The following is a 17476-nucleotide window of genomic DNA, read 5'->3' as shown; positions in this document are numbered from 1 at the left end:
ACCTTTGCTTGTGAAAGTAATAGCACACATTAGGGGAAGGTATATATCCAAGAAAATTCCCCTCTTTGATAGGCAGAGAGAGCCCATAAATCTTACCCTAGCTTATATCAAACCCTTAAAAATAAGGTCTAAGGCATAATAATGTGTGGGATACATTTGGGTTGCATGGCTAGGCTTCTAAAGGCCCCAGTGGTTATTAGCCTAGTATACATCTATGAACTTATGAACCTAGGATTCTGTGATACACATAGATATGCAGAGCCATTGCTAGCTCCCTGTGCATTTCCCCAGCCTGGTACCCCAAACTCTATGTTGAAGAGTTGTGGACCACAAAAAAGTTTTGGACAAAATGGTTTTCTGATTAAAACTAAAGTTAAAGGTTTGCTTCAGAGTGAGTAAGACAGAAAGGAGCCTATCATGACACCTAACACCTTGTACCCAGGAAAGCTGCCCCCGTTTCCCTACACTAGGACATCCAGCCAAGAGATTGATGAACTGCATGTGAGAATGTGCAGCAGAAGGACATGAATGTCCAAGAAGGTAGAGTGATTGTGAATCAAGAGAAGGAAAAAAGGGGATGATGATATTCTAGAGCCATTAAAGAAAGCCTTGTGCTGGTTCACTATCTGTTACATTAAAAATGTTGAATCTTATCTATGGTAAAAAAATAATCATAGACCTGTGATATACATACTATTTAAGTTAATGTTTTAGAGCTCTTGCACAACTATGATTAAAGGGTTCTGTGCTTGGGTCCACAGTAGTATAGCTAACAGAAAGAGATAATTAATATCTGCAATGGTATATAACAATTCACGCATACACACTAACATGTGTGTAGTGTTTTTTTCTTTTTTCTTTTTTTTAATATAAGAATTAACAATGGATTCAGATTTAGGAAAAAAGTTGGTTATGCATTAAAATATGCTAAAGCTAGTTTCATTATTTTTAAATGTCTTATTCAGATACCAAACTCTGTGTGTAGTGAAGCTTGCCATCCTGGATATAGAAAACTAGTGCGACAAGGACAGCCAGCATGTTGCTTTGATTGTATCCCTTGTTCAGATGGTGAAATTTCCAATGCATCTGGTATGTATTTTTTACAAAGGACGCATTTAGTATTTTAAATGTATACATTAGACATATTTGTTTTTTCTAATGGTTACACTGAGCATACAGATATACCCATTCATGTTTGGATGAAAAGTGTTATTCTCAACATCACTGATGCTGATGCTGGGGTGGGGTTGGGGGTGAGGTCCATGTAACAGCAATAAACTAATACAGTACCTGTACATGATGGGCTGAGAAATTTCAGTTTCCTGTTCTGAAAATAATTTTTTGTTAAATATTTCATTAGAAGTTTAATTTGCTAATGAATAACTTAAACTCAGAATTATAAATAATTAAATAAATAATGACTCCAACCCAGAACTTGGGTAAGATTGCCTGTTGCTAATCTGTACTACAGCAACTGCCTTTCCCTGCTGCATACTAATAGGACAGCCTATTACTATGTGATACAAGCATATGTTGCTTAGATACACATGATGTCAGGACCTAGTGTGCTCTGTTATACTGAGAAGCTGATGAAGGAAACATGCTCTGGCAACAGGAACAATTTCCTTATTAATGGGAAGACTGCCTCTGCAGTTGCCTGATTAATAATTAATTCTGACCCCATTACAGTGGTAGAACAGTGAATACTTTTATTTGTGGGAAGTACTCAGTGTGCAGAGCAGTGAATTAATAGTTATAAAAACAAGGATGGATGCTGAGCAGCAAATGCCACTCAGACACTGGTAGTGGGTCAGATATTTAACAATGTGGGACGTTCTACAATATGCAAACTGTCTGAAGTAATGATGAGTAATATGTTTTAAATAAGAAACCAACAGAGAGAACAGCAGAAGTAGGAAAGATTGCCTTTTATGATCTGTGGGAGACAGACAGTAATACATCAGTGGTTGCTTTACTACAAATTTGAAAGTGTACTAAGCAAACAATCATAGTGAGTATAACGTGCAGCCATATACGCCTTCAGTTACATGCACTTTAAAGATCTTGCCATCCTTTTTAAATACTTAGTAGTACTCACAATTCAAATTGTACACAGATGTACATTATAACCTTGATATTAATGTGTGTCTGCCTATATAGACATCAGGTACATATCATATGGTTGAATGCTTAATTTATTGAACACCTAATCATCGAACCTTAATTGATTAACTATCAATTCACCAAATAACCTAATCACTGAAAGATTTTATATGGCCATCCTGGAAAAATGTGTGATTTATATGCTGACTCTCCATGATTTACCCATTACCTCACTGTAGTGCAACCTCGGAGTTCACTCTGCTCTAAAACATTCTCCAGAATACATCCTGCAACCCCCACTGCAAAAATTTTAAAAAGTTTACCTTTCATGGTGTTGGCCAACTAAAACACATTGATGATTTCCAGTTTGATGAATAGGTTGTCAGGTGAATAGGTAGTTTGGTGACTAGGGTTCGATGATTAGGTGTTTGATAAATTAAGCATTTGACAATATGATATAGACCCTCTAGACATCTGAAAAGTAACCAAAGTAGTGCTTTGTTTAAGCTGTAGTTGTAACTTGTGCCATAGGCTAGGAACACAATGAGTTAGGAATCTATCTGTCCAGTAAATCTTGTTTACTTTTGTTTTGTTGATTTAGGTCCCTAATTTAGTTGTTTATAGAGCAACTTGTTTTACAAAGAAACAGGAGATCAACTAGGACCAGGTCTTTCATGGCTTGAAAAGTGAGACATGGGTCACCTCAGAGCAGCCAGTAGGCTAATGAGTATAAACAAGGTCATGTTAATCTGTTAATCATGTTAATCTGTCGGGATAGGGACATTGTATTATAGGGACATTGTATTCAATAATAGTTTTGGAAAGGAAGCAGTACAGTAGTAGGATGACTTCTTCGACTGTTCAAGATATTACTTTGGAAATTAACTATGCAGATAGAAAGATTTCATGACTATGGTGAGAACATGATGTATGAATATGGTTGTCAGTTGTAAGCATCCAAGTTTTGTATGACTGTATGTAAGAAGGAGTACCATTTATAACATATCATGAGGAAGTAGTTTTTATTTAATGCTGAAAGTAGCCTTTTGCACTTACCATAAGATTATTTTTAAAACAGCAGGTATGTACGTATTCCACTTCTGCTGAAGCTGTATAGTATCAGCAGGTGAGCAGTTAATAGTCCCTGCTTTCTCTCATCAGTAAATTTGGTCAACCCTCTTCTAGGATATTAGTGCGGATGTTTGCAAAATAAATGCCAAACAGAAGATGGCTGAGCTCTGATCCCCATGCTACCCCACCTATTAGAATTTTATAATCAAAGAGAGTACAACCAACTTTTACAACTTGTTCCCTGCCCCCATTTGCAGTTATATGGAAAATGTAGATGTTTACTTTAACTTTGTCTTATTATGTAATAATACCAGCGTGAGTGATAGTATCTAAAGCCTTTGCTAGGGTGAGATAAGCAGTGTGCATGGAGTGACCACTGCTCTTAGCCCCTGTAACATTTTCAAAGAAGCTTAATATGCTCAGGAGATAGGACCTCTCCTTCACAAAACCTGAATGATTTGTGCCTGGGTCACTTATGCTGCTTATGTCTGCATAAATAAGTTTGCCTATGTACATTCCACATTTTTGCACATATGTCTGATGAGGCTAATAGATATATTACCACATGGATCTGCAGAGGGGACACCCTTGTGTAGAGAAATCGCATTCGCTGTTCTTCAGGCATCAAACACAAACTCTGCAGATGTGCTGAAATTACACAGTTTATGTAGATGCTTGGATAATGCATATTTGGCACTAATGAGAATGCAGCCTGGGGTGTTCTCTGCTCCTATTATGCTTTAACATGAAATATAAGACTTGTTCCAAGGTGATTTTAGGGGAGACTAAATTTCATGGATAGCTGAAAAGATAAATTGGGCAAATGTATCTGCTAAGGTATTGGTTATATCTTTGTGGTCAGAATGTTTGATATTATGGATGAGCTCATTACATTTTCAAACATTATTCCTTAATTTCCTGATACAAACCAAAGAAAGATTTTCAGTTTCCTCCTGCTCCATGTTATATTTTCTAATAGCACTCTTATGATCCTTGCTGACATGTTTCATTGGTGTCTTAAGGTATGGGGTATTAGAATTGTTTACAAATTTCCTTAGCTTCTTTCATTTGTAATGCAGTATAGGGGTTACACCAGAGAGGCTTAGACTTCTGTTTATATGGAGTTGTTTAGCTGCTGACAAGAGTCAGAGATGAATGCAGCATCACTCTCAGTTGGGTCAGTTTAAGGAGGATTGTTGTAAACATTGCATATGTCATTTAGCAGCTGAAATAGATTTGACCTGAATAAGTTTCTAAAATGGTTTAATTTGGTGGGATGTGATACAATTAGGCCTGTTAAAGAGTGATATGGGATGTAGGTGCAGACTTTGGTAAGAACCACATGATGAATATTATATACCCTGCCAGCACTGTGGTGTTGTGGTAGATAGCCCTAACCATGGCCCAGGTACTTTAGATGGCCTTTAATTTTGTTTGTATGCAATAAATTAATTGTTATGTAAATGTGCTCTCATTTGGTTCATTTTCATCATTTCTAGAGAATTAGGGCAGCCTGCCTCAAATTACCAATGCCAATGTCTTGGGGCTACACCTATTACTGTTGTCTTGACATTAATTCCCCAAAAAATGGAAAGAGGGAGAAAGTTATTCAATTCTGTGATATCTGGTGGAACTTTTTAAGTGTACATCCATCTGCTAAGATGACCATGGTTGACCAGTTACTAAAAGCCAAAGTAGCAGCAGCCAAAGGGATTTACTGTAGCCATGGTGATGGGTGCCCAAAGGATAGTGGCACTGTTAGAACAACTTACCCAGGAGAAAGAACGTAAGGCATATTTTACTACTGATAGCTGACATGCTTATAAGGAGAGATGTGACTGAGCTGACTGGGACAAAGTCTTATTATCTCAGCTGCATGGAGAACCACTGAGAGTCTACAAGGGCATGGAGTTGACTGATTACCAGGACTGTGATAAAGTCAGAAAAAGTTTTACTTGCCAGAATTGGCGCTACCTCAGAGACATAAACTATAAAGTATCATAGCTGTACATTTTCTGATAAACAAAATTGTACAGCCGTGATTATGCAATTTAAGTCACATTATTAATTTGCTGGTAGATCCTGAGACTAAAGAAAACAGCAAAAAAAAAAAAAAAACAATATCAACTGACAAATTAAAAAGATCTTTACCTACTTTTTTAAGTAAGTGGTTCTGTCAAACTGAAACTAATGATTTTGAAAGTTTTGTTGTGCTAGTAGAAAGACAATTATGCCAAGAAACAATGCAGAGAAGTAAGAAAACTATGCAGTCTAAATAATTTAATACTCAGAAATACAAACTGGGTTTGGAAAGATAGCCTACCAATTACTATCATAACAAATTTAACATGTTTCATAGGTTCATAGATAAGTACTAGACTAACTGCCCCTGTGGGCCATTTTAAGCCTATCCAATTACCCCATGGGAGATTTGAACCCTGCACCTTGTATCTGTAAAGTGAGCACCTTAACCATTATGCCAGTCCCCTCTAACAGAAAAATATTTCCTTCCTTAAAGAAATTATATAAGCAATAGGAAGAAATTAGTTCTTTTGGCAGACCACTGTAACACTGTGGAATAGGGAAACAAAAATGAATAAGCTTGTGTCTCTTACTAAACCAGAAAAAATAAGAAAACAACCATCAAATAGATTCTTTAGAGTATAAGAATCCAACAAACAACAAGCCATATTGGTTCAAACATTTGGTTAAGGATCAAAAAGAGGAAGAACTTACACCGATTAAAGAGACATGTGAAAATCCAGAGCCAACATAGCTAATTGAATGAAGGGAGCTGTATATTAAAATGTTGCAGCCTTGGAAGTCTTGCAATACAAGTAGTAGAAGTATCATTCTAGCCTGATGATGTTGCAAAGCAGGGACATAAAGAAATAAGCAGAATGAAGGAGGAAGGGAACAGTCACGAAAATGTTGCATCCCAAGGAAATTATAAAATGTGTATAAAATGTACAGCATGAATAAAATTATAAACTTTCTGTAAGGCTGAAACAGAAAGCCCCAGAAATGAAATACTCTACGCTCTAACTATGTGTTTAAAAAGCAAAATATAACAATAAGAAATATGTCGCCTGTGTATTCATCAAATGTTTGAGAAACCCTCAGCAATCTTTACAATATTATCTGACTAAGTCTTTGCATATATTCCTTTAACAATGCTAAATATGTTACATAATGTAAATGGTTATTCTGTATATATATATATATATATATATATATAAAACCTGAACCTTTCTGCTCATAATATGTCCTAGATAGCTCTTTTACATATTTGTACTTAAATGTGATTTGTTAATTGTATGTCTACGCTTGTTCCTGTATTACCTGGTAGCTCTCTATGTAATTGTATTTGTATTTGTATGAACTTGTTAAGTGTATGTGGAGCTTTTCTCCCCAGGCCTCCACTGAAAATGGGCTCACCTAGGCCCAGTGGACCTTCCCGATAAACAAATGTAATAAATAAATAAATAAATAAAGAATGAATAAATAACATTCAAACCATCTCAAACCTTGGAAAGCTATACATATACTGGCAGTTAATTTAGCAACAGAGATTAGTAAATCTAGTAAAAAAAAAACAGAGAGTGAGTGAAGAAACAAAAAATTCTTAATATGGGGGGGAGGGTTAGAAGAGTCCAAAAGCAAACAAATGGTCCTACAGTATTAGTATCAAAACCTGATGAAGCCAGCTGGTTCTATATAAACTTCAAGAAGTTGAATGACATTTTCAAATTTGGCAATTACTACATGCCCAGGGCAGATGATTTAATAGGAGGACTGGAGAAAGCAAGTTTTTCTATACTACATTAGACAAAGTGGCTTTGGCAAATCTCCTTAATACCTGATGCCATAGAAAAAACAGCTTTTTCCACCCTTCATGGATTGAGTCTATATACTACTCTTCCCTTTGGGTTGCATGGTATCCATGTAACATTCCAGCAACTCATGGATAAGCTTTTAATTCATTACAACTGAGTGACACCTCCAGGTGCATCTGTGGTCAACTCCCACTGACACCTCTAGGTGTCAAATATTTTTTGTTCATATTTGCATCAATAATTCCAAAACCATGCTGTGTACAAGGTTTTAAATGATTTCATCTTAAAGCTTATACAATGGTAAACTCAACTGCATTAATATTTGACATCTGTCTAGTGCAGGTAAATAGATATTATACAGTGACCGGCCATTAGTATTCTAAAATGTGCACGCTGATTGACCAGCTCAACCACCATGCCTGTTGTAAATCCAACAATATACCAACGGAAAAGGTCCGGTCACCCGGACTTTTTTCCATTGGTATATTGTCCAAGTTTTAATCTTTTCTATTAAAAAAAAAATAAAGCTGTAGTCCCAACTCCACACATACAAGAAAAACAGCCTGAAGAAAATACAAGGAAAATCAGGTACATTATATAAAATTCAATACACGTACCTGATTTAGGTTCATAGGTTCATAGGTTCATACTAGGCTATCTGCCCGAGGGCATTTATAAGCCTAGCCATAGTTTTGTGGCTTACGCCACCCCTTAGTTTGGAGAAACTATGCCCATTATTTAGCTGTGCCTCTGTCGAGCAGTGACACTGAGGTAACCCCTGGGGTGTATCTGCGATCTCCCATCCATTGGTCAAGATTCCTCTTGAACAAGGCCAGCGAGGTGCTCTGCCTCACATAAACCGGGATTTTGTTCCACAGCATAGGGAGTCTTTGGGTGATGAATCTATCCCTCCAGCACATCCTATTAATAACCGTGTTGAGGTTTAAGTCACCCGCCCTTGTGGCTCTGAGGGATCTAGATTTTTGAGATGAAGCATATTCATCAAATCTGGGTTTGACATGGCCTTGTATGTCAGGCATAGGTCACCTCTGAGTAAGCGGTACGCAACTGAATATAACTGGAGTTCTTTCAGTCATGCAGCATAAGACAGATTTTTGAGACCCTTTATCCTTTTGGTGAGGAACTTTTGTGGCCTCTCCAGCTGCTGCAAGTGTCGGGTCAGATACATTCCGAATGGGGCATTGTACTCGATCATTGGTCTGATGAGTGATGAGTATAGGGAGACTATGACCTCCCTTGATCTAGATGTGAATCCCTTCATGATAAGGTGGGCAATGTAGAAGGTCTTCCTAACTACTTTAGCAACATGAGTGTCGAATGAAAGACTACTGTCAACCTGGGTTCCCAGGTCCCTAATAACTTCTTCTGTGTTCAGGGGATTGCCACCTATATGGTAGCTAGGGGTAACCTTATTTTTCCCGAAGGGTATGACTATGCATTTTTTGGCATTTAACTTGAGGCCATGGCTCTGGCACCAGTTATCTGTTTCTGTGAGACCCTTCTGAAGGATATCTGTGTCGGATGTGTTCTCAACTACGGCGCCCAGTTTGCAGTCATCTGCGAACTTTGTCAGCCATAACCCTCCTGTGTTTGCTTGTACTTCAGAAAAGTAGATGCCAAACAAGAGTGGGCCCAGGACTGAGCCCTGTGGGACACTACTTGTGACAGGCTTAGAGTCAGACATGGCGCCAGCAACTCTGACCCTGTGGGTTCTGTCACTCAGCCAGTTTGCAACCCATCTTGTAATGTATGGGTTTACATTTAAGTTGATGAGTTTTTCAATGATACCCAAGTGGGGTATTGTATCGAAAGCCTTCGCCAGGTCTAGGTAGGCTGTATGGACTGCCTTCCCTCCAATGGCCTTAGTGACTGTTTCAAAAAAGTCAACCAAGTTTAAAAGGCATGATCTGCCTTTGACAAAGCCAAACTGGGTTGGATCCAAAGTCTGCAAATTCCCTATGTCTTTATTTATGAGATCCATTATGATCCTTTCCATGGCTTTGCAGATCAGGCTTGTCAAGCTAATGGGATGGTAATTTCCAGGGTCGGTGGAGGCACCGCCTTTGTGGAGTGGGACCACAGTCGCTGTCGCCACTCCCTGGGTACGATCCAGAGGTGAGACTAAGATTAAACAGCTGTCCTAACTGTGGGTTTAATTCCTCATTGAGTTCATGGAGCACACAGCCAGGGACACCATCAGGTCCCATGGATGCTGTGTTCTTTGCCTTGAGAGAGCAGTTCTCACCTGAGCGTTGGAGATGTTTGGGGGCTACAATCATTTGGTATAGATATCTCTTCTTTAGGTGGGAGGGTGGGGAGAAGTTTGCACTGAACCTGTCAGCCAGTATGTTGGCAATGTCTGTAGGATCAGTAATCTTCACATCATTTGAACTAATTCTGAGCATATCTGGGTGTTTCCTCCTAGGTTTCTGACATACCTAAAGAATGCTTTATGGTTGTCTTTAGAGTCCTTAGCTATTTTTTCTCAAAATTAGCTTTGGATGATTTTATGAGAGCTCTTAGCTTTTACTTATAGTGATCAGCGGTGTCTTACCTTTTAAGGATTTTGCTCTATCTTGTAGTAGCTTTCTCCTTTTATTGTAGAGTTTGTTTATGGCTGGGGTCCACCAGACTGGACGCTTGCCTTTGGTACAAAGAGTCTTTGTTTTGCTTGGGATTGCCTGATCCATGCAGCCCTGCAGGTGCTGGTAGAAGGCATTTGTAAATGATTCAGCGGTTTGAGTAATGTTAACCGGCTCAGGGGCCTTAAAGGAGACCACACTAGTCTTTAGAAGTGTGAAGTTGGCTTTCGAGAAGTTCTTTACTGTGGTCTTTTTCATTTCGGGTGGGGGTGAGATGAGGACCTCCAGCGAGATTAGTTTGTGATCAGATCTCACCAGTGAGGGGTATACTTCTGGCGTTGAACATTGTGCTCCCATGTTCGTGATGATGAGATCAAGTATGTTCTCTCCTCTTGTGGGGATGGTGAGTAGTTGTTCCATGGCATTTGAGTTTATGAATTCCAGGAACTTTTGGGCTAGAGTGTTTGGGCTTGAGTAGTGTTCCCAGTCTATATTAGGGTAGTTGAAGTCACCTAGTATGATGGTGTTCGGAGATACATTTATCCTCCAGTGTTTTCAGGAAGGCCATGTGAGGTTCCTGAGTTTGCGAGGGTGGCCTGTAACATGCTACAATTTGCATAGCAGTCTTGCCTATGGTTAATTGCACCTGGATGGTTTCTGATGCATCGTCTGCGATGCCACCAATCTTGAGGTGTGGATGTCCTTGATGAATATGGATACCTCCTCCTTTCTTGGTATTGTCCGGGTTTTGTGGCCGAACGCATGATATGAGGTAAAACCTGATAGTGCTGGGGTGCTCTCAGGAGCCTTGAACCAGGTTTCTGTCACAGCACAGACATCGATGTTCTCCATACTGAGAAGGGCCTCGAGTGCGTGCATCTTGAGGTTGAGACTTCTGGCATTGAGCAGCATTACCCTTAGTTTTTCTTTGTTTTGTTCTAGGGTGGTAGGTTTAGAATTTGAGCCTTGCCTAAAAAAGGCACTATGGGGTGCAAGAGCCTTTGCCAAAATCCGAATCCCAGGGTGACAAGTGCAAGCCGTCCCTTGCGAGCAGCGTGGCTTGTCCAGCATGTCATCCCAGGCAGATGACATTGGATCCCCTTTGAATGACACCAGAGTTTAAGCCAATTGTTAAAACTGATCATCTTATCTCTGTATTGTGGCATCATTCTTGGTGAAGGTAGGATACTGCTCAAGGTCAGGGTCATACCTGCCTGGGCTACATAATCAGAGAGCTTCTCTATGTCTCTTTTCATGTAGTCCAGGGAGGTGCGATCTCAGGTCGTTTACACCAGCGTGGACAATGATTGAGTCGTACTTGTACCTGCTGTTGAGAGACCTGAGTGCATGCGTTATGTGGCAGATTCTAGCACCCGACAGGCAGCTTACTGTGACCTTCTCCTTACTCAGTCTGGTGGCCGGGGCGTCAGTGTGTCTGACTATGGAGTCACCAATGACTAGTGTGTCTGGCATAGTGTTTGGCCTTTAGGGCTGTGACTGCTTGACACTCTGACTGTGTGGTCTATGTGATGCAGGTGTTGTGTTCTGAGGTGGTAGTTGTTTGGGTGTCTGCTTTGGTGGCCTCTGCTGTTTTGGTAGATTTTGATCAGAGCCTCAGTATGTTTTTGTGTGTTTATGTGTATGATTTGAGGTTGTGATGGTATTATGTGAGACTGGGTCTATAGTGTGTGTGGTTACCTTCTCATCCTGTCTGGTCTTGCCAGTGCTATGTTGAGAGAGCTCAGCCTCCAGTTTGGCCGTATAGTTGCATCTCTCGCATGTATTTGTGTTTTGTGGGAGGAGGAGAGGGTTGTCTGTGTACATGAGGCAATTGTAACATTGCCTCAATAATCAGGTTCACCAGCTGAGCAGGAGAGGATATTAGCAACTGATCCTCGACATGCTAGAAGGAATAGACAGAAAAACTTAAAGAAAGGTTTTGGGGATGTGGGTGACCGAGAAATGGGGTTTGCTTTTTTGGGGTACTTTCTATAACAATAGTGCTGTATCGAGGTGATAAGTACTGTAGGAGCAAGTGCTTAGCTATATAGATAGAGAATAGTCTACTGGAGTCAAGTAGAGATAATTTATAGTTGGAGGATACACTAAATAGAACAGTAGTACACTTTGAGGAAGGTAGTTTTAAGGGAAAATTTGAAGAGTGAACTTTAGGTAGCCCTAATAGTTTAAATCTGCTTAACTCGGCTAAATCAGCTAAAAGCTTAACGTGCTTTATAGCAGGGGCTGGAAAAACAGGAAATGACCCAAAATGGCCAACAAATTACAAGTTGCTGCTTCTAACCACTCCTCTGAGGACAAACAAGCAGTTCAGTACTCCCCACTCCCACTGGTGAGTAAAGAAACTACCTCTGGCCACACAAGAAAATGGAGGAACACAGGAACCAATACAAAGCCCAGGGATCAGCAAAATCTGATCACTGGAACAACTAGCAAGTAAAGTTTAGGAAAGGAAATATTTTTTGGGTTTTGTTTTTTCAAACAGACAGGACAAAATGCAGTAAATGCTTTGTTTTCGACTAAATTGCTATCAAAGGCTGGTACACTTGAGTGTATTTCCCTTGTACTTTCTTCAAGCTGTCTTTCTCGTATGTGTGGAGTCAGGACTGCAGCTCTCCTACCCCTAAATTGCCCTAACTATTTTTTTAATTAACAAAAAAAGAAAAGAAAGAAAAACAGAGCAACAGAGATCTTCTTTTCTCTGTTGCATACTTTCCGAAGCACTGATGTAATGGGTATGCTTGGGGACGCAAGTCCCATATGCATGCGCAGTAAATCAAAAAAAGCAACAGGATCTCTATGAGCTGTGGAAGGGCAGCATACAACCGTAATACAAGGACATTATTTAAGAAAAGTAAGTATTTTTTTCTTAAATAATGCCATTGTATAATAGCAATAACCCACGTCTGGGTGTGGTCAATGCTGGATTTACCCACGGTTGTCTCTGTTTGGTCACTCGGGCTTTGCCCTCATTACCAAACCACACCAACCATGGTAAATCCAGCCTATCCACACTCAGACATAAGTTAACTGCTATATTAACTACTGTTTTATGATATTAATTTATACAGATATAATGTTCACACTTTTCTAAATATCTCAACAGCCAAGTAACACAGACAGAACTCTTTAACCTCATATGAAAGCTCTCGGATAGATGAATAAAATGCCTAACAGTATGTGTCTCTTACTAAACCAGAAAAAAGAAGAAAACAACCATCAAATACATTCTTTAGAGTATAAGAATCCAACAAACAACAAGCCATATTGGTTCAAACATTTGGCTAAGGATCAAAAAGAGGAAGAACCTACACCAATTAAAGAGACATGTGAAAATCCAGAGCTAACATAGCTAATTGAATGAAGGGAGCTGTATATTAAAATGTTGCAGCCTTGGAAGTCTTGCAATACAAGTAGTAGAAGTGTCATTCTAGCCTGATGATGTTGCAAAGCAGGGACATAAAGAAATAAGCAGAATGAAGGAGGAGGAAGGGAACAGTCACAAAAATGTTGCATCCCAAGGAAATTATAAAAAGTGTAGAAAATGTACAGCTTGAATAAAATTATAAACTTTCTGTAAGGCTGAAACAGAAAGCCCCAGAAATGGAATACTCTACGCTCTAACTATGTGTTTAAAAAGCAAAATATAACAATAAGAAATATGTCACCTGTGTATTCATCAAATGTTGGAGAAACCCTCAGCAATCTTTACAATATTATCTGACTAAGTCTTTGCATATATTCCTTTAACAATGCTAAATATGTTACATAATGTAAATGGTTATTCTGTATAAATATATATATATATATATATATATATATATATATATATATATATAAAACCTGAACCTTTCTGCTCATAATATGTCCTAGATAGCTCTTTTACATATTTGTACTTAAATGTGATTTGTTAATTGTATGTCTACGCTTGTTCCTGTATTACCTGGTAGCTCTCTATGTAATTGTATTTGTATTTGTATGAACTTGTTAAGTGTATGTGGAGCTTTTCTCCCCAGGCCTCCACTGAAATGGGCTCACCTAGGCCCAGTGGACCTTCCCGATAAACAAATGTAATAAATAAATAAATAAATAAAGAATGAATAAATAACATTCAAACCATCTCAAACCTTGGAAAGCTATACATATACTGGCAGTTAATTTAGCAACAGAGATTAGTAAATCTATTAAAAAAAAACAGAGAGTGAGTGAAGAAACAAAAAATTCTTAATATGGGGGGAGGTTAGAAGAGTCCAAAAGCAAACAAATGGTCCTACAGTATTAGTCTCAAAACCTGATGAAGCCAGCTGGTTCTATATAAACTTCAAGAAGTTGAACGACATTTTCAAATTTGACAATTACTACATGCCCAGGGCAGATGATTTAATAGGAGGACTGGAGAAAGCAAGTTTTTCTATACTACATTAGACAAAGTGGCTTTGGCAAATCTCCTTAATACCTGATGCCATAGAAAAAACAGCTTTTTCCACCCTTCATGGATTGAGTCTATATACTACTCTTCCCTTTGGGTTGCATGGTATCCATGTAACATTCCAGCAACTCATGGATAAGCTTTTAATTCATTACAACTGAGTGACACCTCCAGGTGCATCTGTGGTTAACTCCCACTGACACCTCTAGGTGTCAAATATTGTTTGTTCATATTTGCATCAATAATTCCAAAACCATGCTGTGTACAAGGTTTTAAATGATTTCATCTTAAAGTTTATACAATGGCAAACTCAACTGCATTAATATTTGACATCTGTCTAGTGCAGGTAAATAGATATTATACAGTGACCGGCCATTAGTATTGCAAAATGTGCACGCTGATTGACCAGCTCAACCACCATGCCTGTTGTAAATCCAACAATATACCAACGGAAAAGGTCCGGTCACCCGAACTTTTTTCCATTGGTATATTGTCCAAGTTTTAATCTTTTCTATTAAAAAAAAAATAAAGCTGTAGTCCCAACTCCACACATACAAGAAAAACAGCCTGAAGAAAATACAAGGAAAATCAGGTACATTATATAAAATTCAATACACGTACCTGATTTCCCTTGTACTTTCTTCGAGCTGTCTTTCTCGTATGTGTGGAGTCAGGACTGCAGCTCTCCTACCCCTAAATTGCCCTAACTATTTTTTTAATTAACAAAAAAAGAAAAGAAAGAAAAACGGAGCAACAGAAATCTTCTTTTCTCTGTTGCTTACTTTCCGAAGCACTGATGTAATGGTTATGCTTGGGGACGCAAGTCCCATATGCATGCGCAGTAAATCAAAAAAAGCAACAGGATCTCTATGAGCCGTGGAAGGGCAGCATACAACCGTAATACAAGGACATTATTTAAGAAAAGTAAGTATTTTTTTCTTAAATAATGCCATTGCATAATAGCAATAACCCACGTCTGGGTGTGGTCAATGCTGGATTTACCCACGGTTGTCTCTGTTTGGTCACTCGGGCTTTGCCCTCATTACCAAACCACACCAACCATGAGTAAATCCAGCATTATCCACACCCAGACATAAGTTATTGCTATATTAACTGCTGTTTTTATGATATTAATTTATACAGATATAATGTTCACACTTTTCTAAATATCTCAACAGCCAAGTAACACAGACAGAACTCTTTAACCTCATATGAAAGCTCTCGGATAGATGAATAAAATGCTAACAGTATGTTCATAACTTGAATGGTTGCTGAGATATTGTAAGTTGTTTACAAAATATTACAAATGTAATAGCTACTGTGTTTACTGTGACTTATAAAATTTGGTTTAAGACCTAGAACCTAAAAGAATATTGCCACTATAAAAATAGTTTGTGCTGAAGGGTTTGCCATTCATATGTCATTCACAACCCCTAAGGTTCCAGAGATATGACCATTTGTGTGAAATGTGAGGACATAATTTGATTCTGTCAAAAGGCTTAGGCTCCGCCCATTGGAAGTTACAGTGCAAACTTTCTGAGCTCCTTTGGGGTGAATGAGTAATCCCAAAATAGGTATGCTACTCCTGCTAATTTTCATGATGTAGTAACTCACTAAAATTGATTGGATTCCTGTTTTGCTAAAGTGCAAACAGTCATAGATGAATTACGAGGCCATAGCCACTCTTAACTCTTCTGAAAGCAAAATGGACAATGACTTAAGTGAGGTATTTGAGGTATGTAAGAGGTCAAAGAATGATCAAATCACAAAACAGGAAGCTGGAGTACATGAAGGACTGGTCCAGTACAAGTACAAGAAAACATTTAAAGGTGCTATTATGGTTCATTGAAAAAGGGGAAGTGGCCTGAAAGCATTGTATGTAAGTTTGTGATTATTAAATACTTTTTCTGACATTTTATTCAGTGGTCCAATTTTCATTGTTTCATCTACTATTATAGTTGACCAGATACCTATGAAGGTTTGTGCTTCAGTCTGCAAGTATAGCCAGCTCCTTAACTGAGTTAACAAAAAGGAGTGTGCTCCTAAAGGTAAGATAAACAGTGAAAGGTAATACTGCTCTCAAACATCTTAAAGAGAGACTGTTTAAAACTGGTGCTAGCATCCCCAGATTGTAGTATACCATTTCTAGTGCATCCAGATGATTCGCAGGTGGTCTGGGGACTGCGACTTCACATTTCTTGAATGGGATAGAACATCCAGATATCTACTTGAACCATATCTTAAAACAGGGCTTAGTGAAAATACTCCACTGTTGAAATAGAGTGGTTGCAAATAAAATGGTCCCACACTTGCCTTAAAGGTTATTCAATTGGCAGGCAGCTCAAATTAATAACTGTTCATGCCCACCTCGTATGGGCTCACAAGCAACAAGATGGTCACATTAATATTTATTGTTAAGCAATTTTGGTTTAAGCTAAACCAATGAGCTTGCTCATCCTACCACAATGCAGATGGTCAATCAAGTGCCTATAGACCATCCAGTGGGCATGAAATTAAGGGTTACACTTCAGGGTGGTTTTTGCAACATAGTGCGGTGTTCTCACAGTAGGAAGAGTTTAACTGGCCCAAAATATATATACGTTGTGCAAATAACATGTACAGTGGATATAAAAAGTATATACACCCCTGTTAAAATGCCAGGCTTTTGTGACATAAAAAATGAGACCATAATAAATCATTTCAAAACTTTTCCCACCTTTAATGTGACCTATAACCTGTAGAATTCAATTGAAAAACAAACAAATCTGTTAGGGGAAACAATATAAAAAATAAAAAACGTGCAATAAGCTGGTTGCATAAGTGTGCACACCCTTAAACTAAATACTTTGTTGAAGCACCTTTTGATTTAATTACAGCATTCATTCTTCTTGGGTACACACCTGCCATCAATTAAAGAGTCTGATTAACCCCAAATAAAGTTTAGCTGTCATAGTAGGGTTTTCCTGACATTTACTCAGTTGCCTGCTACATCAAAAGCCATGGTTCGCAGAGAGTTTACAAAGCATCAAAGGGATCTCATTGTTGAAAGGTATCACTCAGGAGAAGGGTACAAAAAAATTTCCACAGCATTAGATATACCATGGAACACAGTGAAGACAGTTATCAAAAAGTGGAGAAAATATGGGACAACAGTGATGTTGCAAAGAACTAGATGTCCCTCCAAAATTGATGAAAAGACTAGATGAAAACTGGTCAGGGAGGCTGCCAAGAGACATACGGCAACACTGAAGGAGCTCCAGCAATTTTTGGTAAGTACTGGTTGTGAACTACATGTGACGACAATCTCCCATATTCTCCATATGTCTGGACTATGGGGAAGTGTTGCAAGATAGAAGCCTTTTCTTACACATAAAAACATCCAGGCCTAGCTAAAATTTGCAAAACAATACATCAAG

At 38.6% G+C, this 17476-nt stretch overlaps 1 protein-coding gene across 1 annotated transcript in view; it reads left to right on the top strand.

The window, feature by feature from the left end:
• Positions 1 to 17476, top strand: part of LOC122815714 (extracellular calcium-sensing receptor-like) — a 152142-nt gene that overhangs the window by 97671 nt on the left and 36995 nt on the right. The window contains exon 5 of the mRNA XM_044088462.1: positions 966 to 1089. Coding sequence (XP_043944397.1) covers positions 966 to 1089 — 124 coding nt within the window. The remainder of the gene's footprint in view (positions 1 to 965; positions 1090 to 17476) is intronic.

Source organism: Protopterus annectens, chromosome 1.part1, assembly GCF_019279795.1.
Source record: "Protopterus annectens isolate FY-2018-M chromosome 1.part1, PAN1.0, whole genome shotgun sequence".
Taxonomy (NCBI): Eukaryota; Metazoa; Chordata; order Ceratodontiformes; family Protopteridae; genus Protopterus; species Protopterus annectens.
The sequence above is the reverse complement of the archived record's forward strand: the minus strand, read 5'-3'. Positions and strand labels throughout refer to the sequence as shown.